Source organism: Trachurus japonicus, chromosome 17 (assembly GCF_045865225.1).
Source record: "Trachurus japonicus isolate A0001 chromosome 17, Traja_1.0".
In the NCBI taxonomy this organism is placed as follows: Eukaryota; Metazoa; Chordata; class Actinopteri; order Carangiformes; family Carangidae; genus Trachurus; species Trachurus japonicus.
In genome coordinates, this window is record NC_140923.1 from 35,830,678 (window position 1) to 35,855,360 (window position 24,683).

General features: G+C 42.0%; 2 protein-coding genes across 2 annotated transcripts; both read left to right on the top strand.

Moving 5' to 3' along the window:
• The first annotated feature begins 463 nt into the window (after positions 1 to 463).
• aknad1 (AKNA domain containing 1) lies at positions 464 to 12,476 on the top strand. The gene is made up of 22 exons (XM_085805689.1): positions 464 to 704; positions 1,468 to 1,677; positions 1,782 to 2,995; positions 3,188 to 3,262; positions 3,349 to 3,460; positions 3,882 to 4,033; positions 4,125 to 4,184; positions 4,329 to 4,462; positions 4,554 to 4,734; positions 5,560 to 5,717; positions 6,166 to 6,348; positions 6,684 to 6,837; positions 6,963 to 7,057; positions 7,163 to 7,368; positions 7,471 to 7,585; positions 7,761 to 7,943; positions 10,884 to 10,987; positions 11,117 to 11,257; positions 11,382 to 11,480; positions 11,599 to 11,710; positions 11,833 to 11,998; positions 12,134 to 12,476. Exons 2-22 carry the CDS (start codon positions 1,473 to 1,475, stop codon positions 12,305 to 12,307), a joined length of 4,023 nt encoding a protein of 1,340 aa, XP_085661815.1. The 5' UTR covers positions 464 to 704; positions 1,468 to 1,472; the 3' UTR covers positions 12,308 to 12,476.
• A 3,252-nt stretch (positions 12,477 to 15,728) lies between these two features.
• On the top strand, positions 15,729 to 24,107 carry fndc7a (fibronectin type III domain containing 7a). Its single transcript, XM_085805970.1, has 14 exons — positions 15,729 to 15,785; positions 16,283 to 16,301; positions 16,433 to 16,690; positions 17,449 to 17,703; positions 18,272 to 18,529; positions 18,648 to 18,899; positions 19,776 to 20,030; positions 20,536 to 20,793; positions 21,747 to 22,004; positions 22,279 to 22,533; positions 22,802 to 23,065; positions 23,166 to 23,195; positions 23,510 to 23,522; positions 24,047 to 24,107. Exons 1-14 carry the CDS (start codon positions 15,729 to 15,731, stop codon positions 24,105 to 24,107), a joined length of 2,493 nt encoding a protein of 830 aa, XP_085662096.1.
• Positions 24,108 to 24,683: the final 576 nt, after the last annotated feature.

Below are 24,683 nucleotides of genomic sequence, written 5' to 3' on the forward strand. Positions count from 1 at the left end.
TCATAGCCTTTACATTAAGATTAAACTTTATATTTAATGTCTACTCCTTTGTTTAAATGCAGATTATGACACCATGGAACATAATCAATTTTACTGTTGTCTCTCCCATTTCTACTGCTACATGCTGAACTCAAATAACATGCAGATGTAATGTAAAATTCAAAAGTAAAAATCCAACTCACTTTTAATGCTTTCTGTATTTCAGTTGTATCAAAGAGCTTAAAACCATACGTTTCTGGTTTCTGGTTATATTATAAAGTCCAGAAATCTGAATAAACACAGACTATAGCCCATTAACCTTCACTTTAGGATCTACTTTTCTACTCTTATTTTCTATTACCCATACTTTATTGTATCTTGATTTGTTGTCAGTGTTTTAATTGTTTTACTGTGATGATTATGCTGCTATTATGATTATTATTTTATTCAATAAGTGGTAGCGGGAGGGTTTGGCGGTCGTTACCTAGCAACCAGACTCCGCCTGTACGATGCCGGCTCAGCTCCAGACGTCCAGCGCGGCCGTGAGTAGGCTACATTATTAATGATGCCACAGACACTAAACCTGTCCGAGAAACCATATGTCGAAAGAGAAAGAGGTAGAAATACTGTCGGCTACTTAGTGTCAAGATTATGTCAGGCAGGAGCCCGGCTGTGGACCGGACCGTCCATGATGATGTCGCAGTGCTGAAGGAGTCATAAACACAGTAAGTTACCATGTTACAACCTATCAGAAAGTTACAAGGTAATACAGGGAGTACGGGAACGGTGCATAAATTGTGTTAGTTAGGTTTTGCAGTGTTGGTGTATAGTTTCCCAGGATATTCACACGTGGGACATAACCAAAACATTTAGTGAAATATACTGATGCCTAGGCTATGGGCTGCAGTCAGAATTTCCTGCTTCATGTAGCCTATCAGTAGCCTAGACCTACAATTCAGAAGCAAATAGCCTACTTTGACATTTCTTTGACAGATATAGTTGTGCTTTCAGATATAGTTCTGCATTTCAAGGTAACTACTATAGGCCTACACAAATTATACTTTTCAAAACTTGAAATACTCAGTCGACCACCTACATAAAAGGCTGTTATTAGGTCGTTAATGCATAATAATATTTCTATTAGTGACTTTTAGAGTAGGCTACTGAGGGGGACAGATATGCTGCAGAATGAGTCTTTTCAACTTGGATAGATGTCAGCTCCTAATAAGATATAAAATGCATGATTTTACCTGTTTTTATTTCTCTCACACACATTTACACAAAACGGCTCACATGGTGACTGTATGTTCTGTCCTGCCCACACAATGTATCGATTGTTTAGTAATTGGCAGCTTGGTATGTTCTGATCCAGTGTTGTTAGTTCACACAGTGTTGTTGCTAAGTGATGAACAGGTGCTTCATCCTCTTTTCTTACCGCCCCTTCATCTTATGAAAAGAAGTTGAACAGAGCGTCCATTTCTGTTACAGACAAAATGTCCATGGAGAAAGATCCAGAGGAATCAGATGAAGACCATCAGGAACCCACTGTGCTGTGGGAGAAGAGCTTCCAGCAGAGCATCTTCGTCGACCTAAGTGAGGATGAAAGTCTCCACTTAAGTGATTTGGAGAGTTCTTTAGCTTTACATCTTTCCCAGGCAGAGTCTGCTGAGGCCTCTGAGGCCAGCATCCATTTCAGTGGTAAGTCCTAAACTGAACTAAAAAAACAACATAGGGCCTAATACTGTCTGTGCTATAACATGTGGCAAAGTTGCCATTCATGCTCTTTTTTTTTTAATTTTCAGGGAGTGCTGAGCTGTCAGCCTTGGATGACACCTCCTCAGAGTCCAGTAGTGTGACCAGTCAAAGTGAGAGAGTGGTAGAGAACAAGCACAAGAGCAGGACATTGCATGTGTCTGCCAAAAGACCAAACACCATGCAAGATGAGCCACCTTTAAAGCAGGAGGAGGAGGACACAGGTGGGAATACCAGTGATGAGGATCAGGAGGACCTACCTTATGATGGAGAACTTGGAAGCCGTTACTTCAACCAGACAGCTGGATCCCAGAGCGACACCAGCTCTGATGGCAGAGAAACTGTTCACGCAAGTCCTGATGGTCCCGGTCTGCTTGAGTTGAATACAACAGGTGGAGATGATACCAGTGAACGTTTGGCTTCTGTTGCGTTTAGTTTTGCTCAGAAACCAGCAGTTCTGTTGCAAGAGGAAACCAGCACTACACCGGAAAACCTTTTTGATGCTTCCAAGCCAGTCAAAGTTTCCCCACCACACCTTAGTCCTGCAAATATTAACCAGTTGTTGCTGCGTCACTTCTCTCGGGAAGAGTTGCTGCAGCCAGGTGGGCTGATAGAGGCAGAGACCCTGCCGGAGGTCTCCCTCCTGGAGAGCATGGATGACACTGTTTTGAGCCGGGCTCCAATTCACAACTACACAACTGTTGATATTAACCACTCAGAGAGATCTGCTTGTCACTCTGAGAACAACCAGAGTGTCTTCTCTGGCAGGAGCGATGACAAGAGTCGATCTGCGTCAAAAATATCAAGTTTAGAAGAGGAGTCCAGAAGTAAAATGGATCATGTCACCTCTGCTGCAGACAGTTTTGCATTCAGCAACACAAGTACAAACTCCAAGCAGAGCAGTGGGAACAAGAGTAGTGATGCAGTGAAGCTGGAAAAGCCTGAAGAGGACAACGAGGCTCAGAAAGTCCCACTCATGCGCACCAGGTCCTTCAGCGAGCTGAAGTATGGCCAAGGCCAAGTCCATTACCCCAAGCCTGACTTCTCTAAGGTTGCCCCCAAGGTAAAAATCCCCAAAGCAACATGTGGACCTTCCAGACCTGTCCCTCAGGGCCCCAGCACCATGCACAGAGCCCAGTCCTCTCCAGGCATGTTAGACGTGATAAGCAGAGTCCTAGAGGATTCGATCCCACCACCAGAGAAGCCTTATGTCTTCAAAGACGAGGAGAAACAGACTCCTCCAGCACTGGTGCATCACCTGCAGGTAGAAAACTGCATGAATACAGTTACACACATGTACCTACACTTTTTGGTTGGTATGATTTAATTTCCTCATGTAACAGATGTGTGACTGTTATAAAAGCGCTGACATTTAACTTGTTCCTCCTGTCTTTTTTGACTGAATATGACTGTTATAAAAGGGCTGACATTTAACTTGTTCCTCCTGTCTTTTTAGGCTGAATATGATAAACTACTAACCAAATACGCCGAGGCAGAAAACCTTATTGATCAAATGAGACTGGGAACAAATGTAAGTTGAACTGAGACACAGAAATAAAATGTGCTATAAGACAAATTTTCAAAGCAAGCCACTAATTAATTTAATTTTTTTTTCAGACTCATCCTTCCTCAGAACTCGTGCTGTTTTCAGAGTGTGATGACGATCATCAGAGAAACTTAGCTCAGGGAAGCCATCTTGGATCCTTGCCTCCTCACCTTCCCCCATCAGGTTCGTCTCTGTATCTGACATCTGATATTATGACGGCTCATTGCTTTGCTTCGCTACCTGCAAATTATACAGCAAAGGACAACTGGTTTCCATAGAGACAACAGGGGTCCGGTGACATTATTGTAGTTACACAAACTTTTGGGGCACTTTAATTAAGTGGTAAACATTGACTGTAAACCAGAGAACTTTACCACCAGAAAACATTGCAGTTTTAATTTCTGTAATATATTTTCATATCTAGATTGTCATCGTAATTGTAACTATATGTATCATGTGCAATTTTTATTTTCCCATAAAACACAAAATAACAGTTCAGGATTGCTTAAAATATTAAAGTAAAAATACTTGTGCCTGCTTATTTTTGTCGCCAAGTACACTGATAATGTAAATATAGGTTAGAAAAAAAAAAAATCTTTTTCAGAAAACCTTGGAGAAAAAGGAGGAACGATCCCTGAAAGCAACATTAAAAAGGCCAACGTGGCTTCCACTACTCGGCCTGAAGACGAGGATCCCAGTGATGGAGAGAGAATGACAGCAGCACTGAGAGACATCATCAGCCCGTTCATGCAGCAGGCAAGTTTGAAGATGTTACCAAGCTACCGTTAAATGGAAATACACACAAAAAATACATCCAAATCAAATAAGAAAACTTTCTACTCCTCAGGTGGAAGAATTCAAAGTGAGTGTGAGCGTCATGTCAGTGAGCACAGCAGAACAGCAAATGGTAAGAAACATTTACATCCTACACCTGGTAGCCTTTATGTACCAGAGTAATATTTATTTAGCTGAACTGTCTTTTTTTAAAACTTTCCTTTGTTTTTACTTCTGGAGGCGCATAAATGTGAAACTTGACAAACTATCTTGTCAGATGCTGAGGAGCATGATGGAGGCTCAGGACCAGCTGGAGAGGAAATACATCAGTAAGAAGGAGGAGCACAGAGCTCTGGAGATGCAGAACTACATGGGTCTCTCCAGAAACACCGGCACCTTTGACCCAAACAGGTTAAAGACACTTCACTATTGCAAATGTGTTAATAGGCCGATATCATGTTAATGCATCTTTTCATGTGTGTGTGTGTTGACACATGTTCAGGCTGGTGGAGGGCAACATATTTAGGATAGGGATGCACCTTGAAGACATAAAGGAGATGATCGACAAAAACGTGTGCGAGCAGATTTCTCCTCCCCACTCGTCCTCCACTCCCGTGCCCATAAAAGAGACGCTGCATGTGAAGCCCAGTCCCACATCCTTGCCTCCACCAACCCTGCATGAGGTAACCCACTCAAGAACGTGCCTACAAACTCTTCAACACTCACTTTGAATGAGATGTCACATACAGGATGTCACAACTGAAACCTTTCTGCTTCTTTACTTCTACTTTCAGCCAGGTGGCAGGTGTCTGCCTTTCTGCTGCATGATTATCTAAGATTTGTGTGTTCTCTGAGGTCATTTTGTCTCTGGAGTAGCTCAACAATTTCCTGTTGGTGTGTTGGTGCCTTTTGGTCATATCCTCACTGTTTATCTCCAATGTGCTAAACTAACTGCGGGGTATTATTGAAGCACCTCTTTTAAACAATTATGATCATGTTGCAAACCCTCTACTTCTGTGTGTCTGTCATCTTTTCTGCCTGACTTTTGGACTCTTAATTCTTTGGTGGAGGCCCTCCAGCTTTTTTATTTTATTTTTATTTTTTATACTCAGCATTGAGAATCTGAGTCACAACTGAGGTGAGATGTTGTGTATCCCCTCCGCTCTGCAGCCTCACTTGCTTTGCCCTCTATGTATCAGGAACTTTTAGTTGAATTCGGTATTTTCCATAAGAAAGAACTTCTCTCTTCTTTCTCTCCATCTCAAGCTCAGAGGCAAGTGTTTGATACTCAGCCAAATTAGTACCAGATGTGAATTTGTAGTGTACTTGGGTCTGTGACCAAATCCCTTGGCACCGACAAAACTTCTTAGATATTTAACTTCAATGTGCCTGCTCTGTATCCACACCCTGAACCTTCAATTGTGACAGATCCTCTCCTTGGAGGGGAAATGCCCTTGTGTGTGTGTGATAAGATTACACAAATAATCTGACCGGGTTTCATGTTTCAGGGTCCATGTGAAGGTTTTTCCACTGTGAGTTTTAAGATGGAGGAAGAAAGGGAAGAGGAAGGGGAGGAGGCCGGAGTTGGTGGATTGGAGCAAAGCAGTGAAGCCGAAACCTCTGACTCTGTCAGGAAAAATCCTGGATATGAGCACAGTCATTCACGGTACTCCAGGAACAAAACACAACTTCTTCTTTTTTTTCAATTTAAAATCAATGCTCCTATCACGTTTGATAATATTTTATCCCACAATTATGATTAATGAATATCATGAGCTTTTATGTTTTGCATATACATCATCAAAGTTGAACACTGTCCGTACCATGAATCCAGTAATTAAATACTATATGCACCAGTGCTAATCTTATAAATAAAGTTTAATGTATTTACCCTTGTTGGGACACATAATAATAAACTGTCCACTATCACTATTGTATCCAGCAGTTGATGAATTGAGTGACACTTGCTGGTGTGTATGTTCTCAAATAATAGACACGTTCTCAGGCTTCCTGTGGGCTGATCGTGTTTCAGGTTTCGGGTTTCGGGTTCCACTGTGCAGAGGGAACAGAGTGTTTGGGTCTGACTGAGTGAGCAGGTTTTCTTCTCTGCCCAGTTCCAGGAGCTGGCGAGGCTCTCTGGAGCGACTGGCCATCCAGACAGCTGTGCATGAGGAGGGCAATGAAGAGGAAAGGAGCTCTGTCTTTGTCACGTCAGAGGGGACAGATCGTAGCAACGTCTTAGCGGACCTGAGTGGAACCAGCTTGACCTCAAGAGAGAGGGAGTGGACACCTGAAAGGTCAGTGTTGTGATGTTAAAGTCTACCTGACCATACAAGGTTGATCGACTCTCTGCTGTGGTTTCTATATACTAATTAGATCTTAAATATTTCATGGCTGATACGAGTAATCCATCCACTAATCCTGTCACAGCCTAAGTGAGGTACTTTTGGATATGTGGATATGTTGATCTAGAAAGAGAAAGCATCTCCTACAACAAGAAAAATTGTTAAAATACTACTAAACTGAATTAATACAGCTCTTTTCATCTCACCCACATAGTTAGACAAATATCTGTACAATAACATTTGTCATTAACAAGCTCTAAATGTCTTGTATATTGTTGCTGCTGCAGTTGTAGCATCACGGACAGTGTCCTTGTCCTGGAGGATGAATGTGATCTGGGTGACTGTGTGAGTCTGGCTGTGGAGGTCTCCTCTTCCTCCGATGCACCCAGACGCTCAGACTCCCTCTCAAAGCCTCCTCTCAGCACTACATGTGCATCACAGGTCAGTTTGTTTGACTATTGTTCTCTCCTCTTAACTTCAAACCTGGATGATGATTTAATGCAACAGGTTTGGAGAAGGATGCACAGGCTTCTAAATGATGATGTTGTGTTTTCTGTGAGGTGCAGAGAATTGTGAGCCCAGAGACAGACAGCGGGTTTGGGAGCTCATACTTGAACCAATCCACCTCTGGAACGTTTCAATCAAATCTGCTCACAGGAAGGTAACCATCTAGCTAAGCACCGATTCACTGATTGATCAACAGTCACTGTCTAGACATCACATGGGTCCCTGTGGAATAACTCACTTTGGATCGGTCTAATTACAGTGCGCAGTCCCTTAATGGTGCTTTAAGTAGCTCTGACAGCGAGGGCTCCTGCTCCAACCTGCGGACAGCCATCCACTCAGCCTCTCTGAACAGCCAGCGGTGGGCCAGCTCCTACCCGTCTGTCCAAACGCAGTCCTGTGGTGCAGCAGCTGCAGTGGAGCTGTGGGTGGAGAGCACCACAAAGGAGCCTTCGGTCAGACTACAGGGTGAGACTTTGTCTTGCAATCACAGTGTGATTTTTCATCTCCCTAATTAAGTTAGGTTTTTGTTTTACTGTAGCTGGTGCTTCTCCATCACTCTCTGAACAGGATCTGATTCCAGCTTGTGCGCACAGCTCCATCATCACGTGTCTGATCCAGGACTCAGCACCACCATGAACACAGAAGAGAGAGGCAACCAAGGGTATTCCTGTCCTTGTAATAGGTCAGTATATGCTAAGAGGCAACCAGTACTGGCAGCTGACTGCAGCACCCCTGCAAACTTGGCTCCAAGTGGTTGTTTTACCAGTCTACTGTAGATAAAGTTATTTATCCTCTTATATTTTTGCTAATTTATACATCTGATTATCTGTTTTTGTGTGTCCCATGCTTGTGTTTAGCGAGGCTATCCTGGCCTTGCGGTCGGAGGTGTCCCGGCTGAAGAAGGACCTGGAGGAAGGTTTAGTCCAGCTGCCTCACCTCACACAGAAGATGGACTATCTCACCTCCAAATACAGACAGGATCGTCAGGAGCGCAGGTCTAAAACCAGAACCAGGACCCAGCTAAGACCAGCCTCTATCAGGTAACCCTGATCATCCAGGACAGTGGATTGTTAGGTTGTAAATGTGTTACAATTGGAATATTATATTGACATTTATTAGGGCCACGGGCAATCGCACCGGGCACTGGTCCCAACAGCTATGAAATAGCTGCAGGGACCAGTGCCCGGGCGAAGCCCGGGCACTACTGTTATTGTGTGGATTTTTTCTTCTTATTATTAGTGTGACTGCTGAAGCAGTCACACTATTGTTCTTCTGTTTGGCCATTTTCTTCCGCCTTTTTACGGTCTTCTTCTAGTCCTTCATACTTTGTGCTATTTCAACAATTCATATATCAAAACGTGCAGCTTTTTTTGAACTTTATCGGCATTACTTTTCTCTTTTTAACTATTTATACTTTTTCAAATATTTAACTTTTTCACAAAAAATCTCACATTCATCAAAGTCTCAACCTATCTTCTTCACAACTCCACTGTAGTGTAGGGGTTAGGGTAGATGCCTGCCAACCCTCAGGTCACTGGTTCGAATCCAAGGGAAGAACTCTTGTTATGTTATGTTGAATTCTGCTCTCCTCCACCGCCTTCAATTGGTTACAGGTGTTTGTTATCTCCTTGATTACTCACACCAGTTTGCAGCACATCATCACATTACAATGAATGACAACAGTTTTGAAAGCAGTGTGCTCTCTGTAGCTGAGTGGCAGAGTAAAGGTTTAGTGATCATATGGTCATGGGTTCGATTCCTGCCTCAGTCTTTTCACTTCATTGCTTGACTTTTGATTCCAATTATTCAGCTGTCATTGGACAGTCTTTGATTCCTCATAGTATAAAGCTCATTGTAACTCAGGTTCTCTGTGGCCATATGGTTAGTGTGTTAGGTGTTGTGCTATTTCAACAATTCATATATCAAAACGTGCAGCTTTTTTTGAACTTTATCAGCATTACTTTTCTCTTTTGAACTATTTATACTTTTAAAAATATTTAACTTTTTCTGCAAATTAAACTCTAGACAAATTATTTTCTCCAGTTTTGTAGCCACACTTGTCCTCTGTTGACTTCTGATAACTTGCTTCATGTTGAAACTGCTGCTCTCAGCCTGAAATTCACAGAAATTTTCATTCTAAGTCATTCAAGCTTGACTCTCAAGCTTTCTTGATGTCAGAGTGAGACAGAGTGCAGCTCATCAACAGACAACAGTCTCTGCAACTGTGTGTGCACTGTGGCCTAGAGGCAGAGTGGAAGTCTATTGACCATGAGGTTGTGGGTTCGAGTCCGACCTTGGTCAAACATTTGTATGGTGATCACTGCTTGCACTATTTGCTAATTCTGCAACAGCGTTCAGCTGCTGTCAGCAGTCACACCATTTCCATTCTTGGAAATGCCTTTTCTAGTTATTTTTCCACTTCCGGCCGATTTTCGATGCGCTACTAGTCCTGCAACTCGAAGAGTTGCAGGACATATTATATATCAAAACGTGCGTCCTGGTCGGGATCGCTGTGCTATTACTTTTCTCAACAGTTTATGAATTTTTCGCGACGTAGTCGCGAAAAACTGCGCAAAAATTTTGCATGTAAGTCAATGGGACGGGCGAAAAAAAAAGACCGAAAAAGACCAATCATTGGAGTTTAACAAAAGTCTACTGCTCAGGCATACTTTCACCTAGAGACTCCATTTAAACTTTAAACAGTAGACACAAGTCTTGTGTATTGTCGTATTACTCCACGTTTTGATAGGTCATATAGTTTTTGATCAATCCCTGATCAATGACCATGATCATTTTTGGAGAAATTATGAGTTTATAATGGGTGTGTATTGCATGGAATGTTCGTGTCAGAGTGCGTGACATCATCGGTTAGAGTGGGAGAGAGTGAAGAAACATTCTGTATTTTTTCTGGATAAATTGCCACCACGGCCACAATTTACACTCTACAGACATAATTTTTTCAGAATTTGTAAGACAAACTTGTTATCTCTCATGTCATGTGCTCAAAATATCAGAGAGACTTACAGAACTTACAGAATCAGCCTCTGAGTGCGGCCACGTCTGTCCCTGCTCCTCATTGAGTCCAATACAAATATTTTCTGAGAGGAGCAGAACGGCCTGATGTTTTAAAACTGCCAGCGTCGCCAAAATATTTACTGTAGAAACACCAAATCGTACCGAAATTTTCAGTAAGTCCTTAGAGCAACGTTGATCTGTGTTTTGTTCTGATAGGAGTTACCGTTTTGTCATGCTAAGCCTAATTGTGAGGCCGGTTTAGAGGCAGAAAATGGCTGTTTTTCTCCACGTTTCTGTCTGTCTCAGCCTGCGGGGGCCCCTATCGCCGTGGTAACCTCTTTGATCCTCAGGCCAGAGCTCGTTAACTTCATAAACAATCCACCTGGCGCTCGTTTAAATGTTTATAAACACAGACACAGCTAAATCAGACTGACACAGGATGCAGCTACTAACTAACTATGTGTCAAGTCAGTCACACACACACACACACACAGACTCTAGAGCCAGCTTCATGTGATTACAGTCACACACACACACACACACACACACACACACACACACACACACACACACACACACACACACACACACACACACACACACACACACACAGACTCTAGAGCCAGCTTCATGTGATTACAGTTACACACACACACACACACACACACACCTACACACACACACACACACACACACACACACAGTTAACCTAATGTGGTTACAGCTCCTCCATATCAGTGCTTATAGAAAGATGATCATGTGTCTGTCTGATCAGCTCTGTCTTGACCTTAAGATCGTGGGTTTGATTCCCATGTTGACAGAGATGGCACAACCCGCAGTAGCTCCCGTGGCCCATTCAAAATTTCCCGAGAGGAAATTTTCTAGTTCATTCTTACTGTAGATAACCACACAGTGAAACACTCCCGTTATTACCATTCAGACATTTCTTTTACTGTTTCCTGTAGTGAATGGAAATCAAACAGCAGACAAAATATGAGTAATCTCGTTTCCAGTCCAGCAAGAATAGAGGACTGGATCTCTACAGACATGGACCCCAGTAAGAGCAAAGGTATTCCAACACTATCATAATAATACAGTCACGAGCCAGTTACTCTGGGTCTCTCTCTGAGTATGACTACATATTTGTGTGCAGATAATCCCCTCCCCCCCATTTTGAGTTTGATCATCTCCTCCCCAGGTACAGACAGTGGTGATACAGAAGCCTCTGAAATCATGTCACAGTTCCTCAGTTCACCTGTGGGGAGCAGAAGAGGCAGCAGCGCACACCCCAGCCCTGAGTTTCAGGTTAAACATCAGGGGATACAACAGTCTGACAGAGGTCAGGGGTCGAAATTAAATGTCACAGCAAAATACATGTTTATACTTCTGACAGATTGGTCATTTCTTTTATAAAATGGGTCAAATTGGACAAAATACATTTCATAAAGGTTTTACTCCTTTAGGGACAGAAGAAAACTGCCCAGTAAAAACAGCAGGTTCAACCAGCTCCGTCTTAAAAGGCGGGGGAGCTCCTGTCAGTCACACCAAGCAAAGACCACAGAGTAAGTTGAACAGTGTGAACAGTGAGCCTATCACAATGTTGTAAACAGGGTTGTAAATGTATGCAGTGTTGTGTATTGGTTGTATACGTACTGTACTGTTTACGTCTACCATCGGCAGCCTTCATGGAGAGTTTTTACTCCAAGGAGAGGTGGTCTCGTCTCTCCTCTCCATCGCTCCAGAAGCCGCTCCTCCAGGTCAGCTACGGCTCCTCCTGCAGCCTTCCTGCCAGGTAAAAAACACATCACACATGTAACACAACTGAAAGCAGATGATACTTTCACAAATCAAGTTATTGAACTATAAAATTTTGTAAAATAGGAATTATTCTATTCCATCTGTCCTGAAATCCAGCTACAAGGTGAGGGAGTCTCTTCAGTCTACGTCCCATCACAGGAAACGATCCACACAGTCAGACACAGCACTCCTGCCCAGCAACGTGTACTTCCAGCAGACACTGTCCCCTGTCTCAGCGCCCGTAAAGACTGTCAGCAGGACAGGCAGACGCAGAGGGAGCAAGGTGACACGTCTCATCTGCTGTGACACTATAGAGATTGTTTTCATACACAAGAACCTCTGTCTGCATTTCAGGAGTAAACAATCAATAATTATATATACAAGTACTCAGCTTTCTGGAAACTTTACTGTTTTCTAGGAGGACGAAATGGACAGGACTCTTGACCAGGCTATTGAAGTGGCCCGCAACATGAAGAGGACCACCGAGCGCATGGCCAGGAGGCTGTCAGCTGACCTGGCCAAAGCTCAGCTCAGCAGGAAACTGCACAACAAGCAGCAGCCACTAGGGGGCAGGAAACACCATGCATTATAACACCAGGGGTCCAGACTAGTTACAGTAAACAGTTACTAACAAGCTGCCAGTCCCTATGATAAATGATGCCTCAGGGGATACATTTTTATTGGGTGATGAGGGAATATCTCTGGTTTTAAGTTATTTAAAGAACAAGTAAGTTACTGTTTTTGTACATGATTGTATTTTAAATTATACAAACATATGGCAAATTTATACTTGATTGGCAGCAGCCCATGTTGAGTGTCCCTACATTTGATGTTATGTCTTTTGGCCACTTCATTCTTCATCATCATTCATACCAATGTGTAAAATGCTTTTTATTCACTCTTGTGGGCACTTATTAACATGCTAATTGTAGATCAATACTCTGTACTCCCTTATGTGTTTTATTGGTAACATCCATTACCGAAAACACAAAAGGAAAGACACTGTCACATTTGTGCTCTGCGGTTAGAGGGCAGCATCAGCCATACTGCACATTGTCAGCTCATCTCAACAGATGATAATAAACCTGAATGCCAGCAAAGTCTTTCCTTTTTTTTTCAACTTTACCTACTTACATACTATTAGCTATCCAATACACACAAGCAGCCACAGGGTAAGGAGATAACGGTAAATAAAACAAAATCTAGGTCATATTGGCAATATTACATTTCAGGAAAATCCCTCGCTGTCTTTACTTCAGATGAGTATCAACTTTTATGCTTTTAGCTAATCTGCTCATCCGATGCCTGCTGGCCTGTGGGTGCTCGTGATGCAGTGTCTTCTTACTGAGTTTCTGTTGGGCGGCTTTGTGGCCTCGCTCCTGTCGCCATCACCGCCTGCTGCTGCCGGGCTCAGTTCAGGTTTTTGTTTGTCGGGTTTTAAGTTTCCCTGTTGTTCTAAAGAGGAGTATCAGGAAAGGAGATGTGTCCAAACAACATTCCAGAGCTGTCCAGTCTGATTGTTAAAAGAGCAGCTGAAGTTCTCTATAACTTGTCGAGCATTACGTAACATGTCACACCAGCAACAATGAGGAGAGGAAAAAGTTCATTACAGTTTTTCTCCATTGGCTTGGCTCATTTCTGGACAAACCTCCAAACCACTTGGCAACAGAATTGAATTATTCATTCATTTCATCAAACTGCAAATGTCTCAGTACGTCTTTGCAAATGATACGGATAAAGGATGATACATAAATGCCTACAGTTAGCACCATTTCCAAGTGAATCTTGTTGATGTAAACTGATTGTTGATTCTCATTCTAATGGTTGTTCTCTCCAAAACAGGTCAGCATCATTTCATTGTCATCACATGCACAATAGTCTATTCAATTGTCAAAATTAGTCAAGAACATACAGTAATACAATTAATACCATATATTTAGGCTACAGCACATATACTTTTCCTTGTTTTTGTTTATGTGTTTATGTACAGTATATTGTATACATTTTCTTTTTACTCCTATGTACGTATCTAAGTTACCTTATGTGTGTGAATACAGTTTTTCACAATTGTTACAGTAAAACATTTTATTTTAATCCTCCAGTCCTTTTCTCAGAATAGTTACAGTAACACAAAACTCTTTTCTGACACTACATTCACAAAACCTCTGATTCTTTTGGCATAACCAAATCATTGCCTCAAAATAGTTTTATCTGTGCTAAAAACCGCACAATGTTGTCAGATAAATGATTTTCATCATCATCCTGAAATTGATCAGTACAGAAAGTCTACAGCCTGCAATTCAATGTAAAGGGTAGAAAAATCAAAAGACTGCACACAATTGATCATCACGCAGTCACTGAGGCCACAGCACATAAGAGAGCTGCTGAGCAGCTGAGAGAGCTGGACTGTAAAACTGTTTTGCCAAATGATTTTAGTTTTGAGATTGTAATTTCTGTTTCAAGAAATGAGCTAGATAGATAGATAGATAGATAGATAGATAGATAGATAGATAGATAGATAGATAGATAGATAGATAGATAGATAGATAGATAGATAGATAGATAGATAGATAGATAGATAGATAGATAGATAGATAGATAGAAATCACCCCTCTTGGCAGTTTTGAACAGTGATGTGATCATTTCGGTCAGTACACATTGCAAACAATGTTAATGATCATTCTTTGTTGTTTTGTGTGCAGGTTTCTGAACGGTCATTGATCCAAAGCTGACAACATAAAACAACGATTTGCATCCTTTAGCACATACTGAATTACACCAGAGCATTATCTCTAAACAAAACAATCTGACTAATAATTTTTGAAATCTGACACTGTTACTCTTTGTTCTTTGAACTCAGAAAGTGGCGATTATCTCAGTTGTGTGAAGTTGAATTTGATCAGCTTTCTCCTTTTGGCCTTTGTTCACAAAAGAGTTTGTCCATGGCGGGTCCTTAGGGACCCTCCCAGCCCATCTTCATAATACACACACCTGATGCAGATACTGGGCCACTGGGGAATAGAAGAGCTTTTATTCTAACCTCACCATTCAGCTTGGATGGAAACATTTGTGGCTATACTACTGTATATACAGTAATTCTATAGGGGATGGTAAAGTTTCCTGTAGTAAATGCTACTGTATGGACTTAGTTATTCAAATGTAGCAAACAGGTTTTCCATGGAGTTACATAAGCCAGCTGGTTTTTGTCTGACTGAGGCTTTAGCTGACTCTGAAGCAGGTGGAGTAACTGTAACTATATCACAGAAAATAAGTGAGTGTTTAATGTTCATCCACATAAGCAACTGTCAGTTACAATCATCAAAACACAATATCTAAGTTTACATTACACAACACAAATACTATCAAGATACTTTCATTCTATAAAAAGATTTTACAAGATTTACTGTGTTTTGTTTCACAAGTTTCTTTCATAACTTTCTTTCCTTTTCTGTCGTCTTAAGTATTTGCTACTGATTTCATTTTATTCACGCTATGCTTTTAAATATGTGCAGAGCTTTGGTCATTTCTTTTTGTTTAAAGTGTGCTACTTAAATCAACTTGTGATTTCATTTGATGCGGAAAAGAGGAGATATCAAATATTGTTTGGATGAAAACAGATACAGGATGCAGCAGCAGAAGTGGGTCAATGCTTGAAACAAGGTATCTTTTATCCTGTTTCACTCCTTTATTGATGTTTGACACGTTACTAATTTTTTAACAAAAGTATTTTTATCTGCATCCTCATCTATTTCAGGAGAGCTTACTCGTCTGCCTCTGATAGGCCACCCAAACACCCCTGAGGGGAGGAGTTACAGCCTTTGGGCTCTTTGGTATTTGCTGAAACAATAAAGGACCTGTCGTTTCATCTAAGGGAGAGAGAGAGAGAAAGAGAGAGAGAGGGTGGGAGAAAAAAAAGAAAAAAAAGTCAAATTTAAGCTTGAGTTGCTTCCCTGAAGTCATTTTCACTAACAGCATCACACATCTCCCCTCTAGGCAGAAAAAGCGCTGAAGGCATGGGAACAACGCAGTTAAAGATGCTAAAGCTTTTGCTATTATTGACCTTCACGGAGGTAAGAGATGATCACTTATAACATTATATGTTCATTTTCTGTAAAGCAATAAACATTTTATTATTATTGTGCAGTAGTTTTGTTTTTTTCCTATTTATGATACATTGCACACTTCGTATATCCAGATAAAGAATAGTGTATAGCTGGAGGAGTTTTGAAACATAAGAACATTGGCTCTTTTGAGTGTCTCTGCTTTCAACAAGTGTGTGTGGCATGCCCAACCGTGGCTCAATAGACAAATTCATTCCAACCTGAAAGAAATACCTGCGCTGACCACTCCTGAGATCTGTGTTGAGTGAGGGTAATGTGCAGCCTGCTGCCTCTCATACTCCAAGAACATGATACAGGCCATAATTTGCCTCAGGATATAATGTGAAATACCGACAGCTTGCTGCTGCTGGAATGATGTCTTTGTCTTTACAATGTTTTTCCTGTCATTTCTCATCAAGTCATTTCCTCTTTTCATCCATTAATTTGCCACATTTTGTCATTTACAGATTTGTGCATCTCAAAATGGTAAATCTTCTTCATTTACATTTGTAAAATGCTTAATTTTACAACTCAAACTACCCCAGAATAAAGCTTTTATTCAGGATATGAAAATACTATAAACACATAGTTTTTTTTTTCTTCTCTATTCCCTTCAGACATCACAGTTTCAGTGTTTACGGTCACATCTAAGAGCATGACGGTGCAGTGGAAGGGGCCCACCGGTGCCAGCTCCTACAAGATCACAGCGACGCCCAAGAACTCCTCAAAATATCCCGTCTTTGCTCAGTTCAGTGGTAACTCTGTGATGGGCTCAGTCAACTCCCTGTCACCAAACACGCTGTACACCGTGCAGCTCGAAGCCATGGACAATGCTCTCAATGTCCTCAGCAGCGCACTGACTGAGGAGACCACAGGTCAGTAACAGCAGCACAGACAGAAAAGGATCCAGACACAGAGACAGGGATGTGATTACACAGCACTGTCACCGTTATGTAGGTACTTCAAGTATAAACACTTCTTATGGAGTAAGAATGGTCTCGGTCATTGTCATTGTGATTCCAGATAATATTGGATTATGATGGCTAATACAGGAGAAGCTATAGATCTATTCGATCTATAGAACTATTTGAATAATAATAAATTGATTTTTTTTTTTTGATACATTGGCAATATTTCTGTGGCTAAAACATCTCTGCTGTGAGGACCAGCTGCATGTCTTTGTATCTTTTTTTTTTAATATAATAAACTAAAAATCATGAGTTAATGGATGGTAGTTTGGACAAAACAAGACTGGAGATGACATCATCTTGGATCTCCCTGGATTTTTCCCATTATTTGTTTGAGTTTAATAGATAAGTGCTCAATCAATACATTAGGAAAATAATTAATAAAGTGTAGAAATCTCATAGATCTCATAAAAATGCAACAAAAAAAAAAATACATGTAGCAGCAATATAAGCTTCTTAAAGGGAAATAATGAAAATGCCAGTACTATTATTCTTCTATATAGAAAAGTATAAATGCTTTGTGTTTCAATTCTACCACAGCATTTATCATATTATCATATGTAAGAAAAAATTAAATAAACTGTCCTGTTGACATTCTGACACTGTTTTAATTCAGACGGTCATATCTTCAAGGCTTTTATTTTGCATCTGTGTTTCTTGTCCAGCTCCTGAGGTCCCTAGCATCATAAAGGCCTACTCCAAACGCAGCGACAGCATCACTGTAGAGTTCACAGAGGTTTCCGGGGCAACCGGTTACGTCCTGAGAGCAGAGACGGACGATTTCTTCTTCGAGACCCCAGTGAGCGGTTCCCCGGGCACCGTGGTGAATCTCCAGCCCACCACAAACTACATACTGAGCGTCATGTCGGTCAACTCCGGCGGGAGCAGCCAACCCTCCTACCCTGTGGAGAGCAAGACAGGTACGGCCAAAACAACCTAAAACTGGAGAGCTGAGTAGTTGACTTTACACTGTCAAAGCTATTGTATTATTTTCATATACTGTAATATTCTCACTAATAGTGTCTAAATGGGATCATATTGATCTTTTCTATCCACTTTCACTTGTCCAGACTTTACACATTTGAAGCAGTTTACTCAAGATGCTTATCAGTGTATGAAGAGTGAAACGCTGCCCCTCTGTTGTTCCTGTCGGACAATAGCTTCTTATCTCATTCCGCCGGCCATAACGGCGTGTCATTTCATTGTCCATTGTCGCACTGTCCCGACTCTTTGCAGCCGACTCGGGAGGGTGGAAACTCTATCCATCCCTCTGCACTATACTATTCTCATGATCTGTAAAGAGAAACCATGAGAACTAGGTTGTCTCTCTTCGCAAAGGAGAAATGAATGTAACATAATCACAGAGAAATTGTTGTGGTTTCACACCTCTTACAAAAAAAGTACGAAATCTGTGTGTTTGTAGGCTACATTTAAGTTTGCTTTTTTTCTCATTAACCTTTATTTCTTTGTGTTCACCCTTGATTGCAGTTGTGATTGCTCCCATGTTAAACACCACCTCCCCTGGTAACGACACCATCGTTGTGACTTGGCCTCCCGTTGACTCTGCCGTCCTCTACACGCTCTGCATCATCCGACAAGGCTCCAGCTCCCGCCTCAAAGTGAACACCACGGACACCATGACGACCTTTGATGGTCTCGACGCTGGGACAACCTACTGTATCAAGGGCATGGCCTGGGACTCTGAGGGTCAAACTGGAGATGACACCACCATCTGTCAAATCACACGTAAGCACGATAAACGTGAAGTTGACGACAACGTGACATCATCTACAGTACTACACTACAAACCCCAGTAGGAAAAGTTGGTGGTCACATTATTTCTTTTTTTGTCTTTCATATCCAGGTCCCCCAAGCACAGATGTGACAGTCCAGGTGACGGGGATCGGTCGGTCTCTTGGCATCGCTGTGTACTGGCTGCAAGCGCAGGGAGCCGACAGTTACATGGCATTCACCTCCAATGGCCAAAACTGCAGCTCTTCAGTTACCTACTGTCAGATCATACCTGTAGAGTGTGGCCAGAACCACTCTGTCATTGTCACATCCTATAACAAAGCTGGTCCCAGCAGCCCCTCACAACCAGCTGACTACATCACATGTGGGTATATAACACACGTTCAGCCACGTACAACAGCATACTTACTTGGAATATCAATCACAAATAATCTGTATACAGTGGCATGGAAAGGTTTGGGCACTATCAATCTGAACAGTTAAGTAAGTGGAAGATGAAATGATCTCCAAAAGGCATAAAATTACAGATGACACATTCCCTTTACATTTTAAACTTTTTTTTTCTTATTTGCATTTTTTTACATTTTCAAAATGACAGAAAAGGGAAAGAGCCCACAGCAAAGGTTTGGCCACCCTGCATAGTTAGTACCTAGTAGCCCCCCCCCCCCCCTTCTTTGGAAACTGTCACAGTGTAAATAGTGTATAGCTTGTCTCAAGTCTCCTGGTTTCCAATTCTTTTTCAGGCTGCTGCTTTGTTTCCCTTTTTCACTTTAAAATTGTAGAAAACAAAATACACTGATATTGCTTATTGCAAATGAGTGTTTCATGTTTAACTTTATGCCTTTTGGAGATCATTTCATCTTCCACTTGCTTCACATGAACAGAAATTTTGACCAGGGGTGCCCAAACTTTTGCATGCCACTGTAAATGCTTATTTTTTGCTTTTGACAAGAGTTAGATGAGAGTTTTGTTGCCACTCATATATAAAGCTACAGCCAAAAGTCAGTTAACTCTCTGTACAGACTGGTTAAGTATAGAGGTGCTGTCAGACACATTATGTTGTCTTTGTACAGCCATATTCTGGATAGGTATTTATTTTCCCCCGCTGCCAGTCTTATGCTGCACTAATCATCTCCTGCTTGTTGATTTATATTTGTCAGCTACTACCACCGCTGCTACAAATGGTCAAACGATTCCTTTTTTCTATCCCTGAACCTCCATGTCTCTTTTTTTCTATCAGATCCATGTCCACCAGAGAACAGCTGGGTGGAGGAGCCCACTGCAGGCAACTGCTCTCTGGTGTGGGACGAGGTGCCGCTGGTGGAGTACTACATGGCTTTCATAAAGAGAGACGACGGGACCGAGATGTCGTGCAACACCACTGACACCACCTGCACATTTTTCTGCATGTGTGGCTACACCTACCTCACCTCCGTCTTCCCTTACAACCAGGGCGGCTCCAGCCCTTATTCACACGTCCGCAACTACACCACCAGTATGACCACCACACAACTGGTTCTGTATTTTTAATTCCATATTACTTGTAACTTTGCATTACGAGCAACAGTTTTACAAGCCACTGGCTTCATTTCACTGCCATGTGAAGCGCTTGTTGGCTCCAAAATCTCAGATGTATGAGTTTCCCTGAAGCTCCACCACGGCATTGTTGTAAAAACATGATCTTTTTTTTTGGCAAATGGTTAAAGGAGCTATAACAGGGAAAAGCACAGGTGTAATTAATGATACTGGGTGTTCCCTATTTTACACCTGTGCCCTTTTCTGGAATGACGCACCCACGTGTTTGCTATAAAAAGCTGCAGTTCTTCAAAGAGAACAAAACTGTGATGGATTTATTTTTCAAGTTCCTGTAAAATCACACTGTACTGGCATGAAGTGAAAACAGTGGCTGTCAGGAAGGTAAACGACAACACCTGTGCGATCCGTTGCCCATTGTCAGTTATTATTCTCACCTATCTTTTGCATTTCTTCTCCCTCCCCAGTTCCTTGCTGCCCACAGGGTGTTACCATACAGCTGGTTTCTTCAGAGACCCTGGAGATCATGTGGTCACCGGTCAAAGGGGCCGAGCTTTACGAGACAACAGCACAAGAGACCCGTGATGTCATCCACTGTAACGACACGGCTCCGGTGTGCGCCCTGTCAGATCTGAGGTGCAACACGGCTTATTCTGTGACGGTCACGCCTTGCAGCGAGTTACGAGGATGCAACCGCACCTGTACACCACACACTCATGAAACAGGTATCAACCGGTTGCATCTCACACCATGAGGACGGGGTTAGATGAGTAGATCTATACCACTACTCATGTCATTTTTTCATTTCATTTATTGTTTATTTGACGAGAACAGTGCACATTAATGAACAATTGGTGACGCACACATGACGTCATGTAAATATGCCAGATTTAGCTCAAAGCTGATTTCCATCCATGTCTGCACAATGTACATGAAGCCTCTGCTGGTTAGCTTAGCATAAATAGTGGAAACAAGTGGAAATGGCTAGCTTTGCTCTTTCCAAAATAAACAAACTGCAGCTTAGGGTAACCAGATCCCCCCAAAAAACAGACCATTTTTATGTCGGACAATGTGGGAGAACCATAACCAATGAGAGGTAGTCTAAAATGTTGATAGAGTTTTAGAAAGAAAACACACACACACACACACACACACACACACACACACACACACACACACAGGTCTCTCTCTCTGAAAGAAGGAGCTGTCAACCTGTCTGTATGCAATTGTGCGAGTGTGTGTGGAGAGTCAGAGGAGTCCCTAATCAATAAATGCAGCTGGATAGGTCAGTGGGTATTGTAATGCCATTGACTTTGAATTGGGAGACTCAGTGTTTGGATCCCAGTCATGGCTCTTATAGCGCCTGGGTCGACAAGCAGAAGAAGAGCTTGCTTTCTTATAATGAACAGATGTGGAAAGTATTTGCTCACAGTGAATACAGTGACCTGATCACAGCCTATTGTGTTTTATTTAATTATTAGTAAGAACTATCAGGGAATGTAAGGTAAGATAATAGTATGGTGGTCCTTTATAGTTACTGAAAAAAATATGAAAGTAGTATTGATCTTTTAGCCTCACTCTCAGCACAGTTATAATGTTAAACTTTAACAAAAACGTCTCACGCTGCATTCAGACATGTCTTCATGACGTCCCTGGTTCCCTGTCTGTGTCTCTGCAGCTCCGTGTTCTCCAGAGATCCTGAATATGACACAGACAAACAGCTCTACATACAGAGTCCTCATCACCAACCCCAACACACAAAACACTAACTACACCATCAACGCCATCGGACGCTATAACACGCACGCTTGTCGGACAAGAAACAGCTCCTGTGAGCTCACAGAGCTGCCCTGCGGTTCAATCTATGAAGTCACTGCAGTGGCCACCTCAGCCGTGGGACGGAGTCTACCTGGATTCAGTAAACCTTTAGAAACAGGTACGATAGTATTGTTGTCACTAGGATTAAATATTTTCAAGATATTATGCATCATTGTGGTCATTTGAACGACCCCACATAACACAAAAAAAGTGACACGCTACACCATCAAGAAGTGTAAAAACAAGCAGCTGCTATCTTAAAACAGGGGAGATAAGCGCTGATCCTATTGTAATTATAATACAACTCTGCATTAAGATAAGAGTAAGAACAACTAAGCCAGGCCTTTACACACAATAATTATTGATTATGGATCTGTATTCTTCTTCCCAAGGTCCATGCTGTCCCATGTTTGTGAATGTGACTCAGGTCACCCAAGCTATGACCAACGTGACCTGGTCACCTGGTCGTGGGGCACGCTCCTACATCACCGCCCTCACGTCGCCACGCGGACATGCTAAATGTCACACTCTGGACACCCACTGCCTGATGGGATGCATCACCTGTGGTACCAACTACAGCGTCAACCTGGAAGCCATCAGCAGCACGGGACACAAGTCTGAGTGCAAATATCACGGATTCTCTTCCAGTGAGCACGTACATTCAGAATATACAGTATATCCAGTGCAGGGAAAAAAAACATGCACACTCAATCCATCTTGTGATCAATCAAAATAGGAGTGGGTAATCAGTCACAGGTGATCAATGGTGAACTGAAATAGAAATATGAGAAATGTTAAAACATGTTCACATGCACACAAGCCTACCTATTTCAGGGTGTGAGGTAAGGAGGGTGGGGGTGGTTGCACTTTATCATGACAGGAAGTCACATTCTGCCCCTCATCACTCTGTTGCAGGTCCCTGCTGTCCGACAGGAGTCAAGCTCTATCGCAGGGCCAACAACTCTCTCAGGGTGTACTGGCGCTCTCTGGGCCGACAGATCCACAACCACACGGTAGAGCTGTACGGGACGGGAGCCAACTACACCTGCATCGCAGCTGCCGGTGGCACGTACTGTGATATCCAAGAGGACACATGTGGGGACGTCTACACAGTGTTGGCAGCACCTGTGGGACAGAATGGGGTCAAAGTCAACTTCTGTCAGCCCAGGACATACTCAGGTGGGTCATACAGTGGACTCTGAGATGGTTGATGGTGCAGCTTTTAATTTGTTTTTCTAACTTCTGAATGAATGCTTCTGAATTTTGTCATTTTTCTCAGTTCCCTGCCCAGGAAGTAATGCTGGCATGGGTAAGTATCCACTAAACTCTGAACTTTGCATTATGTTTTGCTGATGTTTTGGTTCAGACCCTGGTTCAGTTTCCAGGTAAAAGTTAGATGGGAATTTTGAAACTGCTCTCATGTCTCTATTTAGCCTGAACCAGGAGTCAGTTAGCATAAGGACTATGGGGGGAAGTTTACTTCTATGAAGTTATGAATGACACATTTGAAAATAGTTGCTGCACTAAACTCTCCACTCTTTCTTCTTTTTTTTTCTCAAGTGATATCGCGTGGAAGAAGAAGCTTGTATTAAGTAAGTCTTTTTTGTTACTTATGTCCCCCAGATAAGAACATACTGTATGTACAGTCCTCAGACCACATGAAAACTGAGTTGTGTAACGACCTGAGACGAACAAACGTGCTTTCGTTGGGAACATGTGTGAAAGAAATTGATAAAGGCTTCTTTCACACGACGCATCCATTGTAGCTCACAGCTTGAAGGCTATCTTGTGACAGCATCACAGGCCTCCATAAATTGACTCTACCTATAGTGTACTGGTATAACAATGAGAGCATATAGCCAGGCGGGAACAGGTGAGGCCGATCTCTGTCTGTCTTTACCTCTGGGACGTCTTGAATACGTGTCTGTCTATAAAACATGGAAACAAGAATGCAGGGAACGTGACTCACTCGGGTAAATGATGATGGAGATCTACTGCGGGAATGTGACACCGATATCTCGCTGTGTCATGATGAGTGGTTGTAAGATGATAGATATTTAATAGCCCCTGACTCAGTGTGATAAAACAGCCTTTTATTAAGGGTGATGGATCCGTACTGAAGCATTCATAATGTCTTGTCTTGTCTTGTCCTCCCATCAGCACCAGCACCAGCAGCCACCATGGACAGAAGACTGAGTTTACACCAGCTGTGCAACTGTGAAGATCCAATATATTCAGATGAAATATCAATGTTTAGGAATATCTCTGTTTTGTTGTTACTGCTGTTCGCAAGAGAAACTGTGACAATCGGCTTCTGTTGAATAAAAAAAAACAAAAAGCTGAAACAATAATTAAAACAAACAAAAAAAATGTGTTTGGGGGTTAAAAAAAAATGAATAACTGTGGGCATTTATCCTGTGTATTTGACAAATATTTTGCATATTACTACTATTACTTTATAATTGTAGGATACATGTTCATTCAGATGCAATCACTACAATTGCCCTTTCATAATGAGACTTGATGTACCCTCACCATGTAATGAAATGTAGTTAATGCAAAGGAAGCAGAAAATGAAACTCTACAGTGACAGCCTAGATCATATCACTCAAAGACAAATACATTTAATGAATTTAAATGAACAGTTTTGAATTTCTCCAAGTAGAAGACCTCCTTACGGCTGCTGTGTGACGTTTCTGGGTTAGCCCTAAAGCAGGTTGGTGACCTAGAAGAAGGTCACAGAAGTGGGGCAGCAGGTATCCATCTCTTCGGCCTGGAGTCATGCATAGCAAGTCCT

What these genes read in the sequence shown, in the direction of transcription:
- aknad1 (XM_085805689.1), top strand. Translation starts at nt 1,473, where the DNA reads ATGTCCATGGAGAAAGATCCAGAGGAATCAGATGAAGACCATCAGGAA. An exon ending in CTCCACCAACCCTGCATGAG is followed by an intron (nt 4,735 to 5,559) that starts GTAACCCACTCA and finishes TTCATGTTTCAG; the next exon opens with GGTCCATGTGAAGGTTTTTC. An exon ending in GATACAACAGTCTGACAGAG is followed by an intron (nt 11,258 to 11,381) that starts GTCAGGGGTCGA and finishes TTACTCCTTTAG; the next exon opens with GGACAGAAGAAAACTGCCCA.
- fndc7a (XM_085805970.1), top strand. Translation starts at nt 15,729, where the DNA reads ATGGGAACAACGCAGTTAAAGATGCTAAAGCTTTTGCTATTATTGACC. An exon ending in ACTGACTGAGGAGACCACAG is followed by an intron (nt 16,691 to 17,448) that starts GTCAGTAACAGC and finishes TTTCTTGTCCAG; the next exon opens with CTCCTGAGGTCCCTAGCATC. An exon ending in CCCTGTGGAGAGCAAGACAG is followed by an intron (nt 17,704 to 18,271) that starts GTACGGCCAAAA and finishes CCTTGATTGCAG; the next exon opens with TTGTGATTGCTCCCATGTTA.